The following is a 20,434-nucleotide window of genomic DNA, read 5'->3' as shown; positions in this document are numbered from 1 at the left end:
CTGGTGTGGGAGGGCTGGGGGTTGGTGTGGGCGTGGCTGGGGGTTGGTGTGGGCGTGGCCAAGCACCTTCCTTGACCGCATGTGTTTCTCTCTGCACAGTGGGAGACTCCTACGTGGTCAGCTACACAGCCGCGCTGCAGGAAGACCTCAGGAATGGGGAGAGCCGGGTGCTTCCTGCCCAGCTCACTTTTCAGAGCTCCTCACCGGTATTTCCTTTATTGCTTTGATCTCGGTCTTGTCTCTGCTGCGGGGGCTGTTTACAAACACTGACCCTTAGCACCCCAGATCTGCTCGTTCGTTCCTTCGGCCATTCCGCACCGTCACCGGGGCCTTGGAGTCCAACACACAGCCATGAGCCTGGCCCCCTGAGTCACGCTGCTGTGGCCTTGGGTAAGCTGCTTAACCCCCTGGGCCTGACACAGGGTTACTGTAAGGATAAGTAACCGCTACATGTTGGTTCCCTTCGCTGTGTCCTGCGCGTTATAAGCACCCAACCAGTGCTACCGTTGCTTTTCATCTTCCAAGGCTGTCACCGCAAGGCGCCGCAGACCGGGGGCTGAAGAGCCCCAGGGTCTTCTTGTCTCACAGTCCTGGAGGCTGGATCAGGGTGTCAGCAGGGTCGGTTCCTCCCCGGCATCTCCTTGGCTTGCAGATGGCCGTTTTCCCCCCGTGTCCCCCAGGGTTGTCCCTCTCTTTGTGTCTGTGCCCTGGTTTCCCCGTCTCATAGGGCACCAGCCATGTAGGACCGGAACCCACACTGCTGAAACCGTTTTACCTCGATTACCTCCTTCCTGGCCCTCTCTCCAAATCCAGTCACAGTCTGGGACGCTGGGGGCTAGGACTTGGCCTATCGCAGCAGCCCAGTTAGTCTCTCCGGTCCTCACCTCTTCGGGAGTCCGCTCATGCGGTGAATGCCGACTGTTTGCCGGTCCTGGGCCAAGCTGCAGCCCCAGGGGACAGGCTGGGGGAGACGAGGTCCTTGTCTTCAAGGAGCTCACGATGCTCTCGCTTCTTCCGGCGTTTTATTCTGACTTTAGCCTCTGGAGGGAGTCCCTTCTCACAGATGTGGAAGTTGTGGTTGGGGCTCAGAGCATGACTGTAATTGCCCCAGGTCACGTGACAGAGTCCACAGCTGCTCGAGGGGCTCCCTTCTTCCCCGAGGCTGCAGGGCCTGTGCCTCCTTCCTGCGGCGACAAGAAGAAAAGCCTTAGGTACCTTTTAGATAAAATGAAAGGTGCTGAAAAGGTAAAGGCCAGATATCAGGAAACTATCCAAGATTGTTGGAAATGACAAATCTCTCAGAAAATAATTAGGTATAAAGCCAAAAAATAGAGGCAAAGAGAGATTTTTAAAAATAGGATAGCATTTCCCAGAAGAAATACCATCAACCGTTTCAAAGGACAGGAAACCAAGTCAGTGAAAAATCAGAATTTAAGGTAAGGCGAGAGTCGGAAAGCGAGTCAGAAACTCAGAATAAAATGTGACCGAAGCGTCCATCTCCAGACAGGCGTGTCAGGAGCTCAAGCCAGGGTGGCTGTGATGCCTCGCGGTCCCGGTGTGCCCAGGCAGCGCTGGCTGGGCCAGCAGGAAGTGCATGGGCTCCCACGTGGCCTTCCTCGCCCTGCCATGGCCTGACATAGTCCAGTGTTTCTTTACCTGGTTCCTTGTCTGTGATATTAACTCTGTCCAGCTCCCTGAGGCCAGGGACCTCATCTCTCCTCTTCACAGCTATGTCCCCGGGGCCAAAAAAGAAAGCCCAGCACACAATAGGTGCTCAGTAAGTGTTTGTTGAATGAATGAATGAACACATCAGTGAACAATGATGAACAAGGAACAATGACCTTGGGCAGTTTTAAAAAAATTTCTTTAAGCCTCAGTTTTCTCATCTGTAAACAGGAGAGAGTTCTATCAAATTATATATAATAATATAATGTATAATATAATATAGTATTTGACCTTCGGTTTCCTTCCTTTTTTAAGCCTTTGGAGCTCTCTGGACAAGTCTGTGGACAGAGAAGAAAGTGCAGAGAGCAGGGTCCACCTGCTCACGGGAAGATTCTGGAGCTCCAAGCCTCCCTGGCTTCAGCTCCTGCCTTCCTGCTCTGTTAGACTATTAGCACTGCCCCTCCCCAGGCCCTGCCATAGGAGGCTCTCAGTCAATATTTGTTGAGTGAATAAGTGTCAGAAGTAGACCCTGGCAAGGGACTCCTGTGTCTAGTTCTTAAATTGTTTCATCCGTTGGACTTGGAAGTCCCTCTGAGTGACTCCTGGGCTTTCATAAATAACATCAAGGAGGTCGATGTGGGTTGGGAGCCAAAAATGATCTGACCCAGAGTCTGAGCGAGACTTACATCAACTCCACGTGGGAACACCAGTTTCCTCTGCTTGCTGTTTGGTCGTACACAAGTCTTACACTGCAAGTGGGAAGGTAAAGGCGTGGTTTTAAAATAGTGCAGAGGCCGTGCCTGACGTTTCAGTGGCTGGGAATCCCCACCCCAGCTGTGTTTTCAGGAGCAGTCCACCTTCTCTGGGCTTCAGTTTTCCCACCTGAAAAATGAAGGGACTCCCCCAAATCTTTGCTAGTTCTGCCATTTTAGAACCGTGTGCAAATAAGAGAGGAGGCAATAAAAACAAGTACCGCTTGTTAAGAGGCTACTTCTGTGCCAGGCACATGTCGTTGTCATGGCCAGAGACAGGTACTGTCACAACTGCGTTACTTTTGGGTCTGGGACCTACACACACACACACACACACACACACACACACACACACAGCCACCATATCTGTGTGGGTTGGGTCAGATAGTACCTAGATGAAGGCAGGTCAAGAGGGAAAAGCTGGAGCACTCATCTCACGTTCTTGATGACACATATAGGAATTTTATGCCACCTTATAAATCCGTCACTCTATCCCACTTGGCTGCCTTCACCATGCTAGGGTCTAAAGCCTGCTTCTTAGGCCTTGACGTTCATGTAGTAAAGACATCCCTACCGACGTAGAGACTTAAGGCACTGAAGACCAGCTCCACAGCACACGTGATACTCCTCTCTGCTTAGACCTTGGGGTCAGAAAGCGCAGAAAGCGGGGACCTCGAGGGCGGGAAGAGACAGCAAGATGTGATCGACATGGGCCTGAGTTTAGCCTCGGACATCGTGCTGGGGAGACCCTGAAACTCGCTGTCGCCGTGCGTGTGTCAAAGCAGAGGCAATACAAGGACAGAAAGGGCCATACGAGTGCTTCGCAGTCCTCTCTTCTTTAACAACTTGTTCTGGAAATGTCCCCTAGCCTCCCGAGAAAGAGGACTGGCGGCATTTTGGTCTCCTCGGAAGCCTCCGTCAGATGGCCCTGCTGGCCTACAAAGGAGGTGGGATGCCTCCGTGCTCCCAAGTGCTGATGCAGAGCAGAGGTCAGGGGAGTTCCGACCTTGGGAGGCCCGTAGCTCAGACTGGAGAGAACAGTGCCTCCATGGCATCCGTGATGAGTGTCCGGGGGCTGCTTAGCTCACTGCACTCGGAGCTGCCAGTCCCAAGGCCAGGGGTAGTATGCAACGATACAACTCTGACGACCGCTGCTGCTGCTACTCACTGCCACCAACAGCAGTAAGATTCTACGCACTCTGTGTGCCTGGCACTCTTCCAGGTTGTGTGCGACCTCATTTAACCCTCATAGCAGCTGTGTGGGTTGAGTGTGGTTCCATTTCGCAGATGAGAAAACTGAGGCACAGAGAGGTTGCTCGAGGTCCTGCTGCTGGTGAGCGATGGAGCCGGGTCTGATGGCAGGCAGCCTGGCTCTAACCACCACCCTGTGCTGCCTTTTAGTTGCAAGCTGTTCTGCCTCTGCCTCCAGGAAGGACGTCCTCATGGTGGGTCTTCTCAGACACCACGTGGCTGGACACCTAGTTATAGCACTCGCCCTGGACGTGTCTGTTTCCCGTATCTTCGCGGCAGAGAAGTGTGAGAGGGCATTAGAGACTCTAAGGGAGCAGGGCTGGGGGCGTGTGGAGAAGGAGAGGTGAGCGTGAGCCGTCCCATCAGAGCCCAGGATTCTGTCCGCCCTTGCGGAGGAGGCAGACACTGGGAGAACGGGAGGCGCCTGCCCATGGCACACGCCGGCGGGCCACGGAGCCCACACCCGACACCGAGCCTTTTGACAGAAGATCATACTACCCCGCCTTGCCTAGCTATTAGGGTTGGTGTTTGGGTTTCTCACAGGCTTTGGAAGAGAAGGAGGAATCAGACCCTTCCCCCACAGGTGACACCATTGCAGGATCGGACCCACCCAGCAACCGGGGGCCGATGGTAGCTCTAGGCATGGTGGGTTGGAAACAGCACCACATGCTACCCCATGTGCCAGACTTTCAGAACCGTTGACTAGAGCGTTTTCTTTTTCCTTTTTCTAGAACAGAACACTGCTGAAAGCTGCTTTTACCATCACAGCAGAAGAAAAGATAACGGTGAGAGAAACTGTATGACCTGGGCACCCCTCCCTGCCTCATGCTTGTGTGTCTTTTGACACCTGTGCTGGGTCGGTCTCCTACCTGTCATTGGAGCCAACAAGAGGGGCCGGTCGCTGGTCTTGGCTCGCCAGGTGTGCGCTGGGGCTGCAGACTCCATGCAGGCTCTTGGATCCCCCTGTGTGGCCTGAAGTTGTCTGGCTGGTTTCCCCAGAGACCCTCCACCTGGGCAAGACAGGTCGGTCACTGCACAGACAGACTTAGGCTCCACTACCCACCTGGGCCCCAGTTCAGCTGTTCCCCACTTGCCTCTGATGTTTGTCACCAGGTCCAGTTGCTGGTGACATTTTGCCTTCCCGGGTCTTCCCGAATGCTGCAGTCCGTGGTCAGGTCCCTCCTGTCTTCTGATGTTCACCATGACGACTTTGCCATTTTTATTCACCAATTCGGTCGTTTGCAGCTCATGCAGTCACTCAATTGTATATTTGTCAAGAGTTCATTCACGGTGAAACAACACTTCAACACTTCTAAAGCACCTACTGAGTGCCAGGCATTCTAATGCCGAACCACGTAATCTTCACCAGAGTCTTGTGAGACAGATTCTATTCTCAAGTCATTTCCATTTCACAGAAGGGGAAAGGGAGACACATTAAGGATGAGTCATTTGCCTGTGATCCCATGTCTAGAATGTCGGGGTCTCTCAGACCACCCCTGGCTTGGCGAGTCTTTAGGACGACTCGTGGCACCTGCCTCTGTGGTGCCACATAATAACGTTCTGGTCAGTGATAGCCTGTGTGTTATGCTGGCGATCCCGTCAGATGATCGTGGAGCTGAACAGTTCCTGTCACCCAGTGATACTGTAGGCAACGCGACATTGCAGGGCAGTGCTTTCCTCACCTGTGTGATGGCGCTGGTGCACACACACCTCCTGAACTGCCTGTCATCTAAAAGTCTAGCACATTCAATGTGTACGATCTATAATACTCGGTGATGATGATAAAAAAACCCTCAGGAGACGTTCCAGAAGAAGGTGTTGTCATCCCAGGAGAAGACAGCTCCATGCATGTTTTTGCCCCTGAAGACCTTCCAGTGCTACGAGATTTGGGGGTGGAAGACAGTGCGATGGATGGTCCTCACCCTGTGAAGGCCTAGGCTCGTGGGTGTGTTTGAGTTTTTGTAGAAAAACTTTAAGGAATAAAAAAAATCACCTTAGTAGAAAAAAGCTTATAGAAGGATAGAAACAAAGAAAATATTTTTGTACAGCTGTACAGTGTGTTTGTGTTTGAAGCCAAGTGCCATTGCGAAAGAGTCAAAAAGTTTAAAAAGGAAAAAGTCCTTAAAATAAAAGTTACAGAAAGCAAGGCTTCATTTATTGTTGAAGAAAGAAGAGTATTTTAAAGATAAATGCCGCGTAGCCGAAGTGACCGGGGTTTTTAAGTCTGCAGTGGCGCGTAGGCATGCCCTGGGCCTTCACATTCACTCACCGCTCACTGACCCACCCAGAGCAGCTTCCAGTCCTAACAGCGCCATTTGTGGGAAGTCCCCTTGCGGGCATACTCTGTCTTCTCTTTTTTAAAAATTTAAAAAAAAATTTTTTTCATTTCTTTTTTTTTGAGTTGGAGTCTCACTCTGTCGCCCAGACTGGAGGGCAGTGGCCGCTCCCGGCTACCGCAGCCTCGACCTGCCGGGCTCCGGCGATCCTTCCGCCTCCGCCTTCCGAGTAGCCGGAATTACAGGTGCGCGCTACCACGCCCGGCTAACTTTTTGATTTTACTGTAGAGGTGAGGTCTCGCCACGTTGCCCAGGCGGGTCTCAAACCCATGGGCTCAGGCAATCCACTCACCTCAGCCTCCCAAAGGCGCGGGATGACAGGCTGAGCCACCGAGCCCAGCTGTCTTATCTTTTATGCCTTATTTTGGCTGTACCTCCTCTGTGTTTCGATGCAGAAACACTTACCTTCGTGTTACAACTGCCGACGGGATTCAGTGTAGCGATTGCTGTACGGGCTTGTAGCCTAGGAGCAATAAGAGTGTAATCGGCTCTACCATCTAGGTGCGAGTAAGTGCCCTCCACCATGTTCGCGCAGGGATGAAATTTCCTGGCCGTGCGTTTCTTAGAACACATCTCCAGCATGAAGTGACCCACGGCGTCGTTTTACTCACAGGTGTGACTTACCACAGTGAAAAGATACAAAGCAAAATCAGCCAAGGGAAAAGGCGTGCAGGGGGAGGTTTGGATGAATCATCCTCACGCTTCCAAGAGTGCCCTCCCCGTGGAGTCACACTGGATGTGCGCTGTTCCCCCAGCAATGAGCTATGAGAACACACACCAAGTGCTGTTTACCAGGGATGCTTCTTAGGGGCTCAGTGCGGGGTTTGTATTGGCGGGCACCGTGGACACCCTCTGCCTGGCGTGTACGAAGATTCTAGACCCCCGGAAGGAAGGCAGGCTTCCACATAGACCACACTGTTTGCACAGACCGTCTGAGAACAGGGAGCCACCCTTAGCAGGAAATGTGGAACCCTACACCAGATCCATGTTCCCAGGTGCCAGCCAAGGCCCAGCCCTGCAGGCAGGCCTTTTGGAGGATGGCAGTCTCGGATTGGATGTGTTAACTCTTTCCACAGCTGGTGAGTACCAGAGCCAGGATTTGAACCCAAGCAGTTTGGCTTCAGAGTCCTGCTGTCAGGCAGTGGACCACACCCCTCTTGATGAGCCACAGTCCTGCACAGAAGAGATGTGCAGAAAGCATGAGGCTGGCCGGTGGCAAGCAGGCAGTTTAGCAGGCCAGTCAGGTACACAGGTAACTGTTCTCCCTGTTGGCCTATGAGCTCCTGGCGGATGAGGCCATGTCGCCTTCACCCATGTCACCCACTGTGCATCCCACTGCGGGTGGCCAACAAGTAAATACCCCTTGATTGAGCCCTCTGTTATCAATGATGATTGCCGCTCAATGCAGGAGGTGATTGGCCACTGCTGTGTGATTGTGACCGAGGGCAGAAGACATTCATTTATTGCATATTTATGAGCCCTTCTGTGCCCCAGGCTCTGTCATGGATGGAAGTGAGCCAGACCCAGGTCTTTGGGGCTGCCTCTCCACTCACATTGCCTCTAGGAGAAAAAGGAATAGGTGCCACCCAGGATGAAGACCCTGGGGTGTAAGGCTTGGCAGTGGAACTGGGGCTGGATTTCAGCCACAGCGGCACCTGGGCCAGGTAGCCCCAGGTTGTAGACCACGTTCAGGGAGCGCACTCGAGTGGGGAGTTGAGGCGTCCGCACGTGGGACCCTCCAGTGGTGCTGTGTGCACAGTAGACTCTTGGACTAGAAGACCTGGCATTAAATTCCTGTCCCTCTGCTGATTGCCTGTGACCTTGGGCATGCTACTTACTCTCTGGACCTCCGTTTCTCCAGTTGTTAATGACAGTAATAGTGGCATTCACCTCACAGGTGGTTACCACTGTTTTACCGACCATGGATGCTTAAGATCTCCATGCAATAGAAATTGACATGAGGCCAAGGAGATTTCCCAGACAAAGCTTTATTGGGGGCTCATGCCCCAGCACAAAGGAGACAGTGTACAAAAAAGAGTTCTCGGGGGCTGGCTTCTGGAAGGGAGCTGCTCAGGTCTTTTATTGGGCTGGTTTGCTGAGTCACTATAGGAAGAGACGTGGTCTAGATGGTGCAGGCGCACTGTCGATTGTCAAAACATGGCGGAAAAGCTCCTCCCTGGGCGGGGATTTTAGCATGGTAATGAGGCAAGGGTTATGACCAGTCATTTTCCTGGTCCTGTGCACCTGTGAGTGTAGGGGCCACCTGCTTTGGGTAAGATTTTTGGTGAAATGTGGCAGAATGTTGCTTATCTTAGTATCTTCACTGGCTAAGCTGGGTGGGACTAGATCCTACAGTTAGCAGGTATGAGGTATGGAGAGATACATTAGTGGGAATGGGGTCAAGTCCCATCCCTGCCCTGTCTCAAAGGTAAATGGATCAATACGTGTGACGCACTCAGCACAGTGCCTGGCTTTTTGTGAGTGTTCAGTAAATGTCAGCTGTTGCCATCAGCATTGTTATGCCCTACATATGAAAACAACACAGCTGTTCTGTGACTGTGGAGAATGATCGTCTTGTAGCAGGGTCTTATGCTTAGTTGCCCCTGGGGCCACATAGGTGCTATCAGTGTGTGCCAGACTCAGTGTTAGATCTCAGAGAGTAAAGGAGTGTGGACAGCCTGGGAACTCAGGTGTCCCCCCACCTGCCATCTTCACCCTCACACTGAGACTGCAAGTGAAAAAAAAAATAGACTATCAATGCACAACCATGACTGAGTTTGTGACCCGAGATATAGATTGTATGTATTGTGGATACTGACAGGAAAGAGAGAGAGCGCTCCGTGGGTTGGATAAACTGGCAGGCTTCCCGGAGAAAGAAGAATTCAGCTGGGCCTTGAAGGCACGATTCAGCTCCAGTGTGGAGGGGAGTTCTAAAATACACAGCTGAAGGCCTGACTTCAAGGTTAAGCCCGTGCTAATGTTGGTCGGTAGCGAATCAAGGGTGAGGTGCACACAAGGATGAGGGAGCAGGACTGACTTAGGCACCTGCAGAGGTGGTGGAATCATCCCAGGAAAGTGTGATCGTGTTGGATAGGAGTAGCTCACCTCATTTTTCATCAAGGAGTTAAAAAAGGTTTGAAGGTCAAGATGTGAAGTTTCCATTGTGTAAAATTGGGATTCTCTGACACTTGGAAGTTTCTTAGTTTTCTCTTACTTTCCTGAGGGTGAAACTGACACGTGTCCCCCAGAAAATGAAACCCCGAGAAAGTGCTTCCCATTTCATCTGTATATTTTAGAGCTCCCCTTCTCCACCAGAACTGAATTCTTCTTCCTCCTGGATAAGGACTGTGCTTGTGAGAGGAGAGAAGAATCACGCCATGCTGAACACTGAGTGCAGGTCTCAGACTGTGCTGGAGATCGCCTTCTGCGTTCATCACACCTGTCATGAAAGGCTGGGCTCTGCTGTACAAGGCTCCGGAACAGGTCACCACGCTCTGCTGCCAGGACTCAGGTCTCATCAGAGAGAGACATTAAGACCAATTGTCTCGGCACCCTAACTCGTTTAGAGCCCAATCCCAGTAGTAATTCTGATGGGACTTTGGGAGGAATGTGATCAAATCATCGTTTCACCTGAGAATACGAATGTATGAAACCGGATGGGAAGATTTTAAAAAGATGGACAGTATGGGAGGATTTGTTCTAGTTAGGCATTAAAAATGTGATAAAACTGCACTAATGAAGTCTGCCGCTGCTGCAAGGAAAATCACATCAATGGAACTAAAGAATAGCAGCAGCTAGCCATGGCAGCTCATACTTGTAATCCCAGCACTTTGGGAGGTCGAGGCAGGAGGGTCACTGGAGGCCAGGAGTTTGAGGCTGCAGTGAGCTGTGATCACGGCACTGCACTCTAGCCTTGGCAACAGAGCAAGACCCTGTCTCTCTCTGAGAAAAAATAAAAATAAAGATGGGGAAGAGAGAGAAGGAGGGAGGAGGGAATGTCTACACCCACATATATTCATATGTATAATCAAATGGTGATGGGATTTTAAATCAATGGAAGAAGAGTATGTCATACATGAACTTGGGGGGCAACTGGTTGGATCTTTTCGAAGGAAAATAAAGATGAAATTACTAATCAGATTAAATCTAATAGATAAAGCAGTTTGTAAAAAGTAAGTATGGACTGAATATTATATGATCTGAAGGAAACCATAGGTTTGAGCACACAAATAGTTGAAAACTTTTTATTTAAAAACAGCACTTGGAGAAATGAGAAACTTGGGGGAATATTTGCAACATACACAAAAGACAAGATCAGTGTCTTTAGTAGATTAGAGAGCCTCCTCCATTAATTTCTAAGAGAAGGAATACCTCCACAGGTCATATCCGCAACATGGGTGTTCCCCAAGGGCAAGGTTAGCGAGGTGGCCTCGAAGCCTGGTGGTGGGGTCATGTAACTGTTGGCAAATTCTTGCGGCTTTCAGTTGAATTCGGAGGCCTGAAGGTGTACAAGCAACTGCATGTTGTCGCTTCTCCCTTCTTTGTGTCGCATTGTTGCCACCCCACCAGCCATTCCCTTAATCTTGTTTCGGCCACTGTCCCAGCCTCCTGACTGTCCTCCCTGCCTCCAGTTTTGCTCCCTACCATCTTGTCCTCCACACGAAAGTGAGCTTTCTTGAAACACAAACCTGCCTGCTTTATATCCCTGAGGGGTCCCATTCAGGATCCACCAGGGAAGCTGTCTCCTGCTCTCTTCTGGTGTCACTGGGTCGCTTTGTTTTTGCACCTCCTGTTTTCACCTGCCTTTGGGGCAGCTCTTAAGCATGTAGGGCCCTGGCTGACCTCTCTACTTTATGATTCACAGGCCCCGCCCTGGCAAGCTGGTTGTATCCTTTGCTGGGTTCCCATGGCGGGGGAACATCTGTTCAACCCTGGAACTCTGTGACATTGGGATTCTTCCTCCAGGTGGCACTTGATATATTTCCATTGGCATCAGAATAGGGTTTTTTTTTTTGACCCTGGAAGTGACCTCTAAGATTATCTAGTTCCACTTTTTCATTTTAGAGTCAAAAACTCAGGTGCAGAGCAGCTATGGGAACTGGCCGAGGTCCTGAAATGCAATATCATTGCAGTCCAGAATCCTGCTGAGCAGTTTGTTCTGGAATGCAAGCCCTGTCGACTGGATGGGCAGGTTAGCAAGGCTCTGTGAGTGAGTGTGATCAGCTCTTCCTGTGACAACTTCCAAGATCTCACTCTTGCCGGAACTGTGGGCTGGGAAACCAGGAGTGTCTTTGTCCTCAGGGCTGCCCCTCGAGGACTGTGGGATGAGAGTCAGGAAGCCACTGGCCCCTCCGCTTCTTGGATCTCTAGCTCAAAGTAAATGTCAACTGAATGACTCCTAGAATCTCTTCCAGGAAAAGCATTCTGTATAATCTCCCATTTCCTTCAGGCTTCTGTGTTTTGAGGGGGTGAGTGAATGGGATTTAATATCAGACCGTTGGGGGCATTTTGAGGAAACATCCCTTCCAGACTACCAGCTCCCACATATAGAAAAGTTGGACGAATGAAATAGCATCACCCCATAATCCCACCACCAGAGAAACCCATTGCTAACATGTTAGCTTCCTGCCTTCCACAAGGATAGGAATATATTTATTACACAATTGAAGTCAAATCCATAAACACTTCTTCATCAGGCTTTTATAATTTGGTGTTGGGTCCTAAGCATTTGAAGCCTTATTTTTCACAGGGCTTTTTATCTAGCATTGCTCTTCATAAGTGCAATGATGGGATTCATCAAAGGCGTTGGCTTCTGCTAATATATGATTAAAGGGGTGGTGATAACGGAGGATTCTTTTGCAGAAGCAAGAAGGAAAGTTAGCGAGGACTCTGCAGGATGGGAAGCCCGATAACCACCTCTGCTTCTTTATTCTTAGACAATAGGGTTTAAGGTAAATATGCACTTTGAAGTCTGTATTTGCGAGGATTATCAGCAGAATTTGGCTGCAGCATTTCTAGGCAAGTCTCAGAAGTATGATGCACTCGGGGCTGATTCTGGTGCTCGCAGTTGCTTCAAGATCTTTGCTTGTCACCGCGGGGGTGGGTCTCCAGGACCCAGCCTCCCAAGCCAGACATTCAGGGAGCATTTTTGGCTCCTCCTGTGTCTGGCAGTCTGCACACCTATTAATTCCATACTTAATCACTACATCCTGTCAGCTCTCCTAAATATTCCTCGAATCTGTGCCCTGCCCTTCACCTTAACAATGGCAGTCGTATGGTCGCTCAGATGTATGGTTTCCTGTGTTCTAAGACCTTCCAAATCAGCCCTTAGGTTGAGGGTGTGGTAAAGTACACGTGACATAAAGATGACTGTTGTTGACATTTTGTACACTCGCGGTGGTGTGCTACCATCACCACTGTCTGGTTCCAGAACTTCTTCACCACTGCAAAAGAAACTCGCGCATCCGTTGTTTCCCTTGTCCTTCTCCCACCAGCCTCTGGAAACCACTAAGCTGACTTCTGTCTCCATGGATTTGCCAACTGTACATTTCACTTGAGTGGAATCGCATGATAGGTGTCCTTTTGCTCTGGCTTCTTTCATTTAGCCCAACGTTTTCAGGGTCCTCTATGTGATAGCATGTATCAGGACTTCAGCCATTTTTGTGGCAGAATAATATCCCAGTGTATGGGTATGCAACAGCATTTTGCTTCTCTGTTCATCAGGGCATTTGGTTTTCTCCTCACCTTTTGGCTTCTGTGGATAGTGCTGCCGTGAAATTCAAGTACAGACTTTTGTTGGAATATCTGTTTTTAATAATTTTGTGTGTTTACTTAGGGTTGAAATACTGAGTTGCATGGTAATTTTATTTTTAACATATTTCAGCTCAAAGAGGGAGAGGTTCAGGGATTCACTGTATGGCAGGGGGCGGATCTGGGAGTTGAACCCCCACCTAGGACCAAATCTGTGGTCTTTGCTTGCATGTCCCGTTGCCTCCTGCAGCCTGTTTCCAGTCCCCCCACTTCTGCCTTGGCCATGGCATCCAGGTTTACCCCACCTTTAGGCTGCAGTCACGCAGCAGTTAGGGTTACCTCTAAAGTACCGATCTGACCATGTCTCTTCCTGGCTTAAAACCCTGCAGTGAGTGCCCTTATTCCCTTAGGATGGAGTGATAAATCCCTAACCTGCCCCTGAAGGCCCCTTGGGGCCTGGGCTGCTTCTCTTGCTGGCTGCAGGTCCTACCCCGGCTGGTCTTCTCCTGCTCACTCTTCTCCTGGCCTGGATCATTCTCCTCTGGTCCTTTGAGCTAGGAGAGGGGCCACCCCTCCCTCCTCCAGTCCTCCAGGCTCCCCAGCCTCCGCCCAGGCACATGTGTCTTCAGCGTCTTCCTATCTGGTCTTTCCTTCGTGGGACTGGTATCTGCCTGGCACGGGGACTGACTCTTGTTCTTCCCTGTCCTGCCAGCGCCCAGCACAGGGCTCCATCACCTCGGTGAATTACCTGGCCATTTGGAATTTTAGCACTATGTCCACACACGGAGTCAAACCTGGCATCCCAGGATGAGGCATCCATTTAAATAGAATTTTAGGCAAACAGAATTCTAGCAAAGCTTGGTTTCTACACGAGTGAAATGAATGGAAGAACTCTGAGTTTAAAGTGTTGTTTGAAAGATTAACAAGGGAATGAGGCTTGGTCTCTGGAAAAAGTTCCATAAAGATATTGATAACTAAGTATAGTTTGAAGGAATTATGAAGGTTTTTGGCCAGAGATCCAGGAATTCCCAAATCCTGCCCTGCTACTCACTCAGCTCCAACAGGAGAGCTGTATACTCAGAATGGGAATCAAAATGTTAACAGTAGCCCTGATGACTCAGTGCAGGGCTCCCAGTAAAAGGAGCCTGAATCCTGGAGAGGCAGCTGGGGCATGAAGGCAAGTCGTTCAGATGGCATGCCCTGAACCTTGCGTCCACTCCTTACCACCTCTGTGACCTTGGACCATTTGCTTAACTTATTTCTACTTTGAAAGTATAGCGAGCTGGGCTTGGTGGCTCAGTCTGTCATTCCACGCCTTGGGAGGCTGAGGTGAGTGGACTGCCTGAGCCCGTGGGTTTGAGACCCACCTGGGCAACTTGGTGAGACCTCATCTCCACAATAAATCAAAAAATGAGCTGGGTGTGGTAGCGCACACCTGTAATTCCAGCTTCTTGGAAGGCTGAGGCGGAAGGATTGCCGGAGCCCAGCAGGTCGAGGCGGTGGTGGCCGGGAGCGGCCGCTGCACTCCAGTCTGGGCGACAGAGTGAGACTCCAACTCAAAAAAAAAAAAAAAAGAAAGTCTAGCGGATAATTAGGGATTGCAAAGCACCCACCTCTGGGTGTTGTGGTGGGGATTAAATGGATTAACACACGTGAAGCACTTGGAACCATTTCTGACACTTAGTCTCTGCTCAGTCTGTGTTGGCTACCGTGATGGTGGTGGTGGTGGTGAAGAAGTCGACGGTGACAATGGCGATGGTGACGTTGTTGTTTGGTGATGGTGGTGGTGGGGATGGTGTTGATATTGATGACGGGAACAACGGTGACGGTGGTGGTCGCTGATGACGTTGAAATGGTGGTGGTGATGGTGACGACGGTGATGACCAGAGTGGTGATGATGTTGATGGTGATGGCAGTGGTGGTGATCCTGTGGCGCCTTCTCTTTCCCATAAAGCTGCACATCGAGACCTTACTTTTCTTAGGCCATCTTCATGAAGGAAGCACGTTGAAGAGCAGAGGCCTTGCGCTGGTGTCGTAGAGGCAGGGCCTCACATACTTTAGAAACACAGCTAAATGAAGAACACGAGAGTCTTGCTCCAAAGAGAAGAGTTCCACCGCTGTTTACTTAAGTCATTTGGTGTCAGAAAGTAGGAGTTGCTAGAAAGAAGGGTGGAAAATGGTAGGATCTGCCTGCAGGTGTGTTGCTACGTTAAGCATTAGGCTGGGTCTTGTGCCTCCGACTTCATATTCTCTTGGCCACGCAACTGGTCAAAGAAGAGGAAGATCTCAAGATACAGATTTAGAGAAGGTGGGAGTGGAAAGAGGAGAGAAGGGAGTAGCCTGACTCAGCTATCCAGTTCTGCTTTGTGGAGTGGGAGGGTAGGAGGGAGGATGGGAGGAGAGAGGCAGGGAGAGCAGAGAGAAAACAAGGAAGAGAAGGGGGAGAGAGAGACAGAGAGAGAGAGACAGAGACAGAGAGAGACAGAGTGAGACAGAGAGGAGAGAGAGATCTGTTCCTGCCTTTTACAGTAGAGGGATCCTGCCCACATTTAGTTCTATCCCGATTTTTGTTTCCTGCTGTCATCAGTCAGACAAGTAACTTCCACTATGATGTGGGAGATTGGGGTTAAAAATGTCATAGAAAACCACACGGCTCCCTGGACAGCAAGTAGTATCTAACTCTAGGGGGAATGTGGGAGTCCAGCAAAGCTAACTCAGTTGTGTGTCGTTTAGCAGTGAACTTTAATTATTTTATCTCTTTGCATCTCCATTTGTCTATCGGTAGAATGAGGATAATACATGCCCCACAGGAGTGCTGAAGATTGAATGAGATAAAGTGCATAAATCACTGTTAGTGTCCTCAGCCTGCCATAACAAATCACCACTAGCCTGGAGATCTGTTAAAACAAGAGATGTTTCTTTTCTCACAGTTCTGGAGGCTAGAAGTCTGAAATCAAGCTGTTGGCAGGACCACGTTTCTTTTACAGGAGCATCTTTCCTTGCCTCTTCCTAGCTTCTGGTGCCTCTGGAAATCCTTGGAATTTCTTGGGGCTCCATCAGTCCAGTATCAGCCTCTGTCTTCACACATCCATCTTCTGTGTGTCTGCAAATCTCTCTCCTTGTAGGGACACAGTCATTGGGTTTAGGACTCACCCTAAGCTAATATGGCCTCATCTTAACTTGATCGCATCTATAAAAGACACAATTTCCATAAAGACACAATTTCCAAACGAGGTTGCGCTCCTAGGTATTGGGGTTAGGATTTCAGCATATCTTGTTGTAGGAGATCAATTGTCAGACCCTTGTACTTCCCATCCCTCTTCCCAGAGCTGTAAGAACAGCTGTTGCCTTCTTGAGAGAGTAGACTTGGAAACAAATGGGTGATCTTTGGCTCCTGTGTTCGCTTTAGAGGCAGATTTTTTTTGTTGTTGGTTTCCTTTCCATCAATATTTTTCATGTAGCCTCCATGCAATGCTTGTCATATTTGTCCACTTTATTGATTTTTTTTTCTTATCTAGTAGGTACACAGTCAGAACTCAGGGATCAGAGGGATATTTCCAAAACAAATGAACAACTTGGATTTCGTTTTTGGGCTAATGGATGTTAGCCTATGAAAACAGCTGGTTGTCTAGCATCCTCTCATAGCAGCCTCTCTGGACAGAGGCTGATTTATCACATGTCAACACGTGGTATTACACTTTTATTCAGGTTCCAGTAAACACTGGAACCAAAGCTCCTCCTTTCTGACCTAACTTGGCTTTGACAGTCTGGAAGGTCAGGTTGACCTGGTTGGTCTGTCGGAAAAATCTCACCTTGATGACACCCTGCATTGTGGCCACAGGAATGAGGAACAGGCTAGTTGTCATCTAGCTGCTGTGTAATACATTTGGGGTCCCATGGTCTGTAGCCATTTTCAGTTAAGCTTGTCATAGGCTGACTTTCCTGGAAACAGATGCTGAGGCAGAATTTGGGGTATACTATTTTTACCAGTGTGTGGAAGAAAGTTGATATCTGACCCGACACTATTATTCTTAGAAAGACCTGCTGAAAAGGCACCCTGGCTGTTGCCTGGGAACTTAGATTTCAGGAGTATCTCCCCTTCCCCAAACTGATAAGAATGGCTTAGTGTTCCAGAACAGTTTGTGTTAACAATATGGTTTATGCTGAATACCTGCTGTTCTTCTGAGAGCCTGGAATTTTGGTACATGTTAGACAGAAGGTACCTAAGTGATCAGCCCTGAGTAAAAACTTGGACACCAAGTCCCTGTTCAGCTTGCCTGGTAAAAAGACGTTTCCCATGAGTTGTCACCACCCTTTGACAGGGAAATTAGGCATGTCTTTTGTGACTCCCCTGGGAGAGGACTCTGGAAGCCTGTGCCTGGTTTTTCTTGGCCTTTATTTGCCCCACTCATCGCTTCTCTTTGCTTTGCTGTGTGTCTCTTTGCCGTAACAAATTGTAGTTGTGAGTAGGACGATATGCCGCCTCTTGCGAGTCCTCCCAGCAAAGTATAAGACTGCAGGTGGTCTCAGGGAGCCTCGGCACAACCGGCCATCCCCTGTAAAAGGAAGAAGGAAGCAGGACTGGACAGAAGAAGAAGTGGAATTGTGATCTGGACTGACAGAGCCTCAGCCAATCTGGCAGGAGCTGTGAAGTGAGTGTTGCCTTGCCAGGCGAAAGTGTCCAGCCAGTGTCCCCTGCTACCAGATGTTGGCTGTCCGAGAAGGGCACAACCTTGGGTGAGGTGACTCTCTGCAGCTGATTCAGACCTTGAAGCTGGAATCTGTTTACTGACCACATGGCCCATAGCTGGGCACCAAGTCCTTCTTTGAAGGAGGATCTGGGTAGTCCTTGTCTACCAAACTTACCTTAAAATTTTTATCAGTAGTTTTATCTTGGTCTCCTACGATGCAAGTAATACATGCCCATTGTATAGATCTCAGAAAATACAGAAGCATGAAGATGGAAAACTTAATTAAGAAATCAAATCCTAAGAATTATTGAGGATTTTCTCTGTAACTTACATATGCATAGCTATGTATCATATCAGTTTTAGTGAACTTGGGGCTATACTGTGTATATAGTTATGTGTAGTTTTTACAAAGTTACATCAGGATGGAAGCCTTTTTATATCAATTTAAATGTATTCAAACTCTCATTTTAAGTGGTTGAGTATTCAGAGCTATGGGGGAATGGAGATCAACTTAAAAGCACCCAGAAAGCAAAACCAGATCCTTCTAAAAGGCTGTTCGTCACACTCACGCCATAAGACAGTGGAGTGACACCATCGACATTCTGAGGGAAAGTGGTTTTGGACCTTGAGTTCATACCCAGCCAAGCTATCAACTGAAATGAGGACAAAGTGACAACATTGTCAGGCATGTGAGAAAATAACACTTTTTCTCAACAAATTTACTTAAGAGTAGTAAATACTGAGGATGCGCCACCGAAATGAAAAGAAAAGTATCCAAGAAAAGCCGGTCCGTGGGATGCGAGAAATGCAGTCTTCGTCCGCCTGCGGCGCTGTGGTGATGTGAAAGGCAGTGAAGAGAAAGCCCGGCCGGGCAGCTGTCGGCAAGTCGAGAGGGTAGACGGGTCTGACTCAGTCAGAAAGCCAGAGCACTCTGGTCATAATGACTCTAAGAAAACATAGATTTGACTCTCGGTGACGGAGGGCGTCATTAATGGGTGTATACCAGGAAGAAGAAAGAAAGGCAACGAGAAACCTGAGGCAAGACAAAAGTTACACAAGGCAAGCTTCACCCGAATCCAAGCACACTAACAACTGCAGCAATGTGTGGATTGACTGATAAAGCGTGAGCAAGGGGACTTCACTGGAAACGCACACTTTTGAGGAACAGATCCTGAGCCACAGGAGCGCATCCACTTATTTTGTTCTGCCACGATTCACACTTGCCTAACCATAGAATGACACGATCTCTTCCAACTTGTAGTTTCTAGGATTAACCTATAAACAAACACAAAGACTGCATTGTGGTTGCAGAACAAAATGTGTATGTTATCAGCCTGCAAAATGCTGGAGGGCAGGAGTGGGGAAGGGCCAATGGAGGCGCCTGTAGGGCGCTGATGCCACTGTTTCTCTTAGTAATAAGAAAAGGGACATTCCCTAAACCTGATGCAGTAAGAAATGAGGTTTAATTGTCTAATCAACAAAGGTGTAGCGGGAAGGTGAGGGTGCTGTGGTCTCTCCCCCTTCCTCCTGCAAAATTCTGCCCCTAACTCTCGAAAAATGTCATGGCCCCACGGTCTGAGGATGGTCACATGTTTGGTTTGGGAATTTGCCATTCTTGAGTGCCTGTGATGTGCCCGGACTTGGGGCTGGATGGCCCTACTGTGTGCAGGCCGCCATGCATCCGCTCCTGGAGGTGCCCATCCTGCTTAGTGCACTGAGGAAACTCGGGTTCAGAGAGGACCAGGGAAGTCCTCCAGGACACAGGTGAGCTCGCGGGCCCCCTGCTTGCTCTGCTCAGACTCCTGGTCATCCCCATGCCTCGGGAGACATAAAGTGTGACTGGGCACGAGTCCTCTATCTTTTGTCCCCACAGGTTTTGCCACACCATGGCCTCCATGCAGCGGGCTTCTTCGTTGCGTTCCTCCTCTCCCTGGTGCTGACCTGGGTAGTTCTTTTCTTCGTGGATCGATATCAGTGTCTGCAGGGAAGCATGCTTGCCAGACATCGGGTGAGTCCTCTTTCTCTCAGGCCGTCTGGTTGGTGGCCCAGCCCAACTACGCGGGGGGCTGTAGACGAATACGTGTGCCAGGGCCCACCTCCAAGACTGAGATCTGTTTGTGCCAGGAGGTGCCCCCATTGTTCGTTTTTGTTTTCTTCTTCTGGTAGAGACAGTGTCTAGGCTGTGTTGTTCAAGCTGGAGTGTAGTGGCTATTCACAGGCATAATCATAGTCACTTTTACTTTAAAATTTTATCGATTTATGGAGAGCGGGTCTCGCTCTGTCACCCAGGCTGGACCGCAGTGGGGCGATCATGGCTCACCGTAGCCTCAACCTCCTGGCTTCAAGTGATCCTTCTGCCTGAGCCTCCTGAGAAGCTGGAACTACAGGCACGTGCCACCATACCCAGCTGGTTTTAAAAACTTCTGGTAGACACAGGAGCTCACTGTGTCACCTTGCCTGGCCTTGAACGCCTGGCCTCAGGCCACCCTCCTGCCTTGGCCTCCCAGGGTGCGACCTGCACCCAGTCTAGACTTTGTCATTTTCTGAAGCTCCCTGTTGATTCTAACCAATGACTGGGCGTGAAAACTCCCGAGTCTGGCATCCGGCCTGTGTGGGCAGCTTTGTGTTCTTTCCATCCACCCGTTCAGGCCCTGTTCTGCATTCCCTGTGGAAAGGCTCTGGGAGATTCGCAGTCGTCCTTGGGCGAAGCGCAGACCCCGGAGCCTGACCTATGACTCTCCGGAGACTGGTTTCTACCTGCCTCTCCTGCCACTTCTTGCCTCACGCCTGAAGCCCCTCCTCGCCGGGGACTTGGCTTCCTGAAGAGGGCCAAGCTCTTCCTTTCACACCTGCATTCCTTTCCAGTCCTTACTTCCCTCTGCAGGTAGTGCGGTTCTTACCGTCCTTTAAGACTCAACTTGGGTGTCCCCTCTCCCTGGGAGTCCTCCAAGGCCTTTCCTGGCAGGGTGGAGGCCCTCCCCCAGGCCCC

General features: G+C 49.8%; 1 protein-coding gene across 1 annotated transcript in view; it reads left to right on the top strand.

Moving 5' to 3' along the window:
• The window catches only part of EVC2 (EvC ciliary complex subunit 2), a 132,512-nt gene that overhangs the window by 17,097 nt on the left and 94,981 nt on the right, over nt 1-20,434 (top strand). Inside the window, exons 5-7 of the mRNA XM_008048680.1 lie at nt 100-206; nt 4,400-4,453; nt 19,319-19,453. Coding sequence (XP_008046871.1) covers nt 100-206; nt 4,400-4,453; nt 19,319-19,453 — 296 coding nt within the window. The remainder of the gene's footprint in view (nt 1-99; nt 207-4,399; nt 4,454-19,318; nt 19,454-20,434) is intronic.

This window comes from Carlito syrichta, unplaced genomic scaffold (genome assembly GCF_000164805.1).
Source record: "Carlito syrichta isolate Samal-C Ts95f unplaced genomic scaffold, Tarsius_syrichta-2.0.1 Scaffold126498, whole genome shotgun sequence".
In the NCBI taxonomy this organism is placed as follows: domain Eukaryota; kingdom Metazoa; phylum Chordata; class Mammalia; order Primates; family Tarsiidae; genus Carlito; species Carlito syrichta.
The sequence above is the reverse complement of the archived record's forward strand: the minus strand, read 5'-3'. Positions and strand labels throughout refer to the sequence as shown.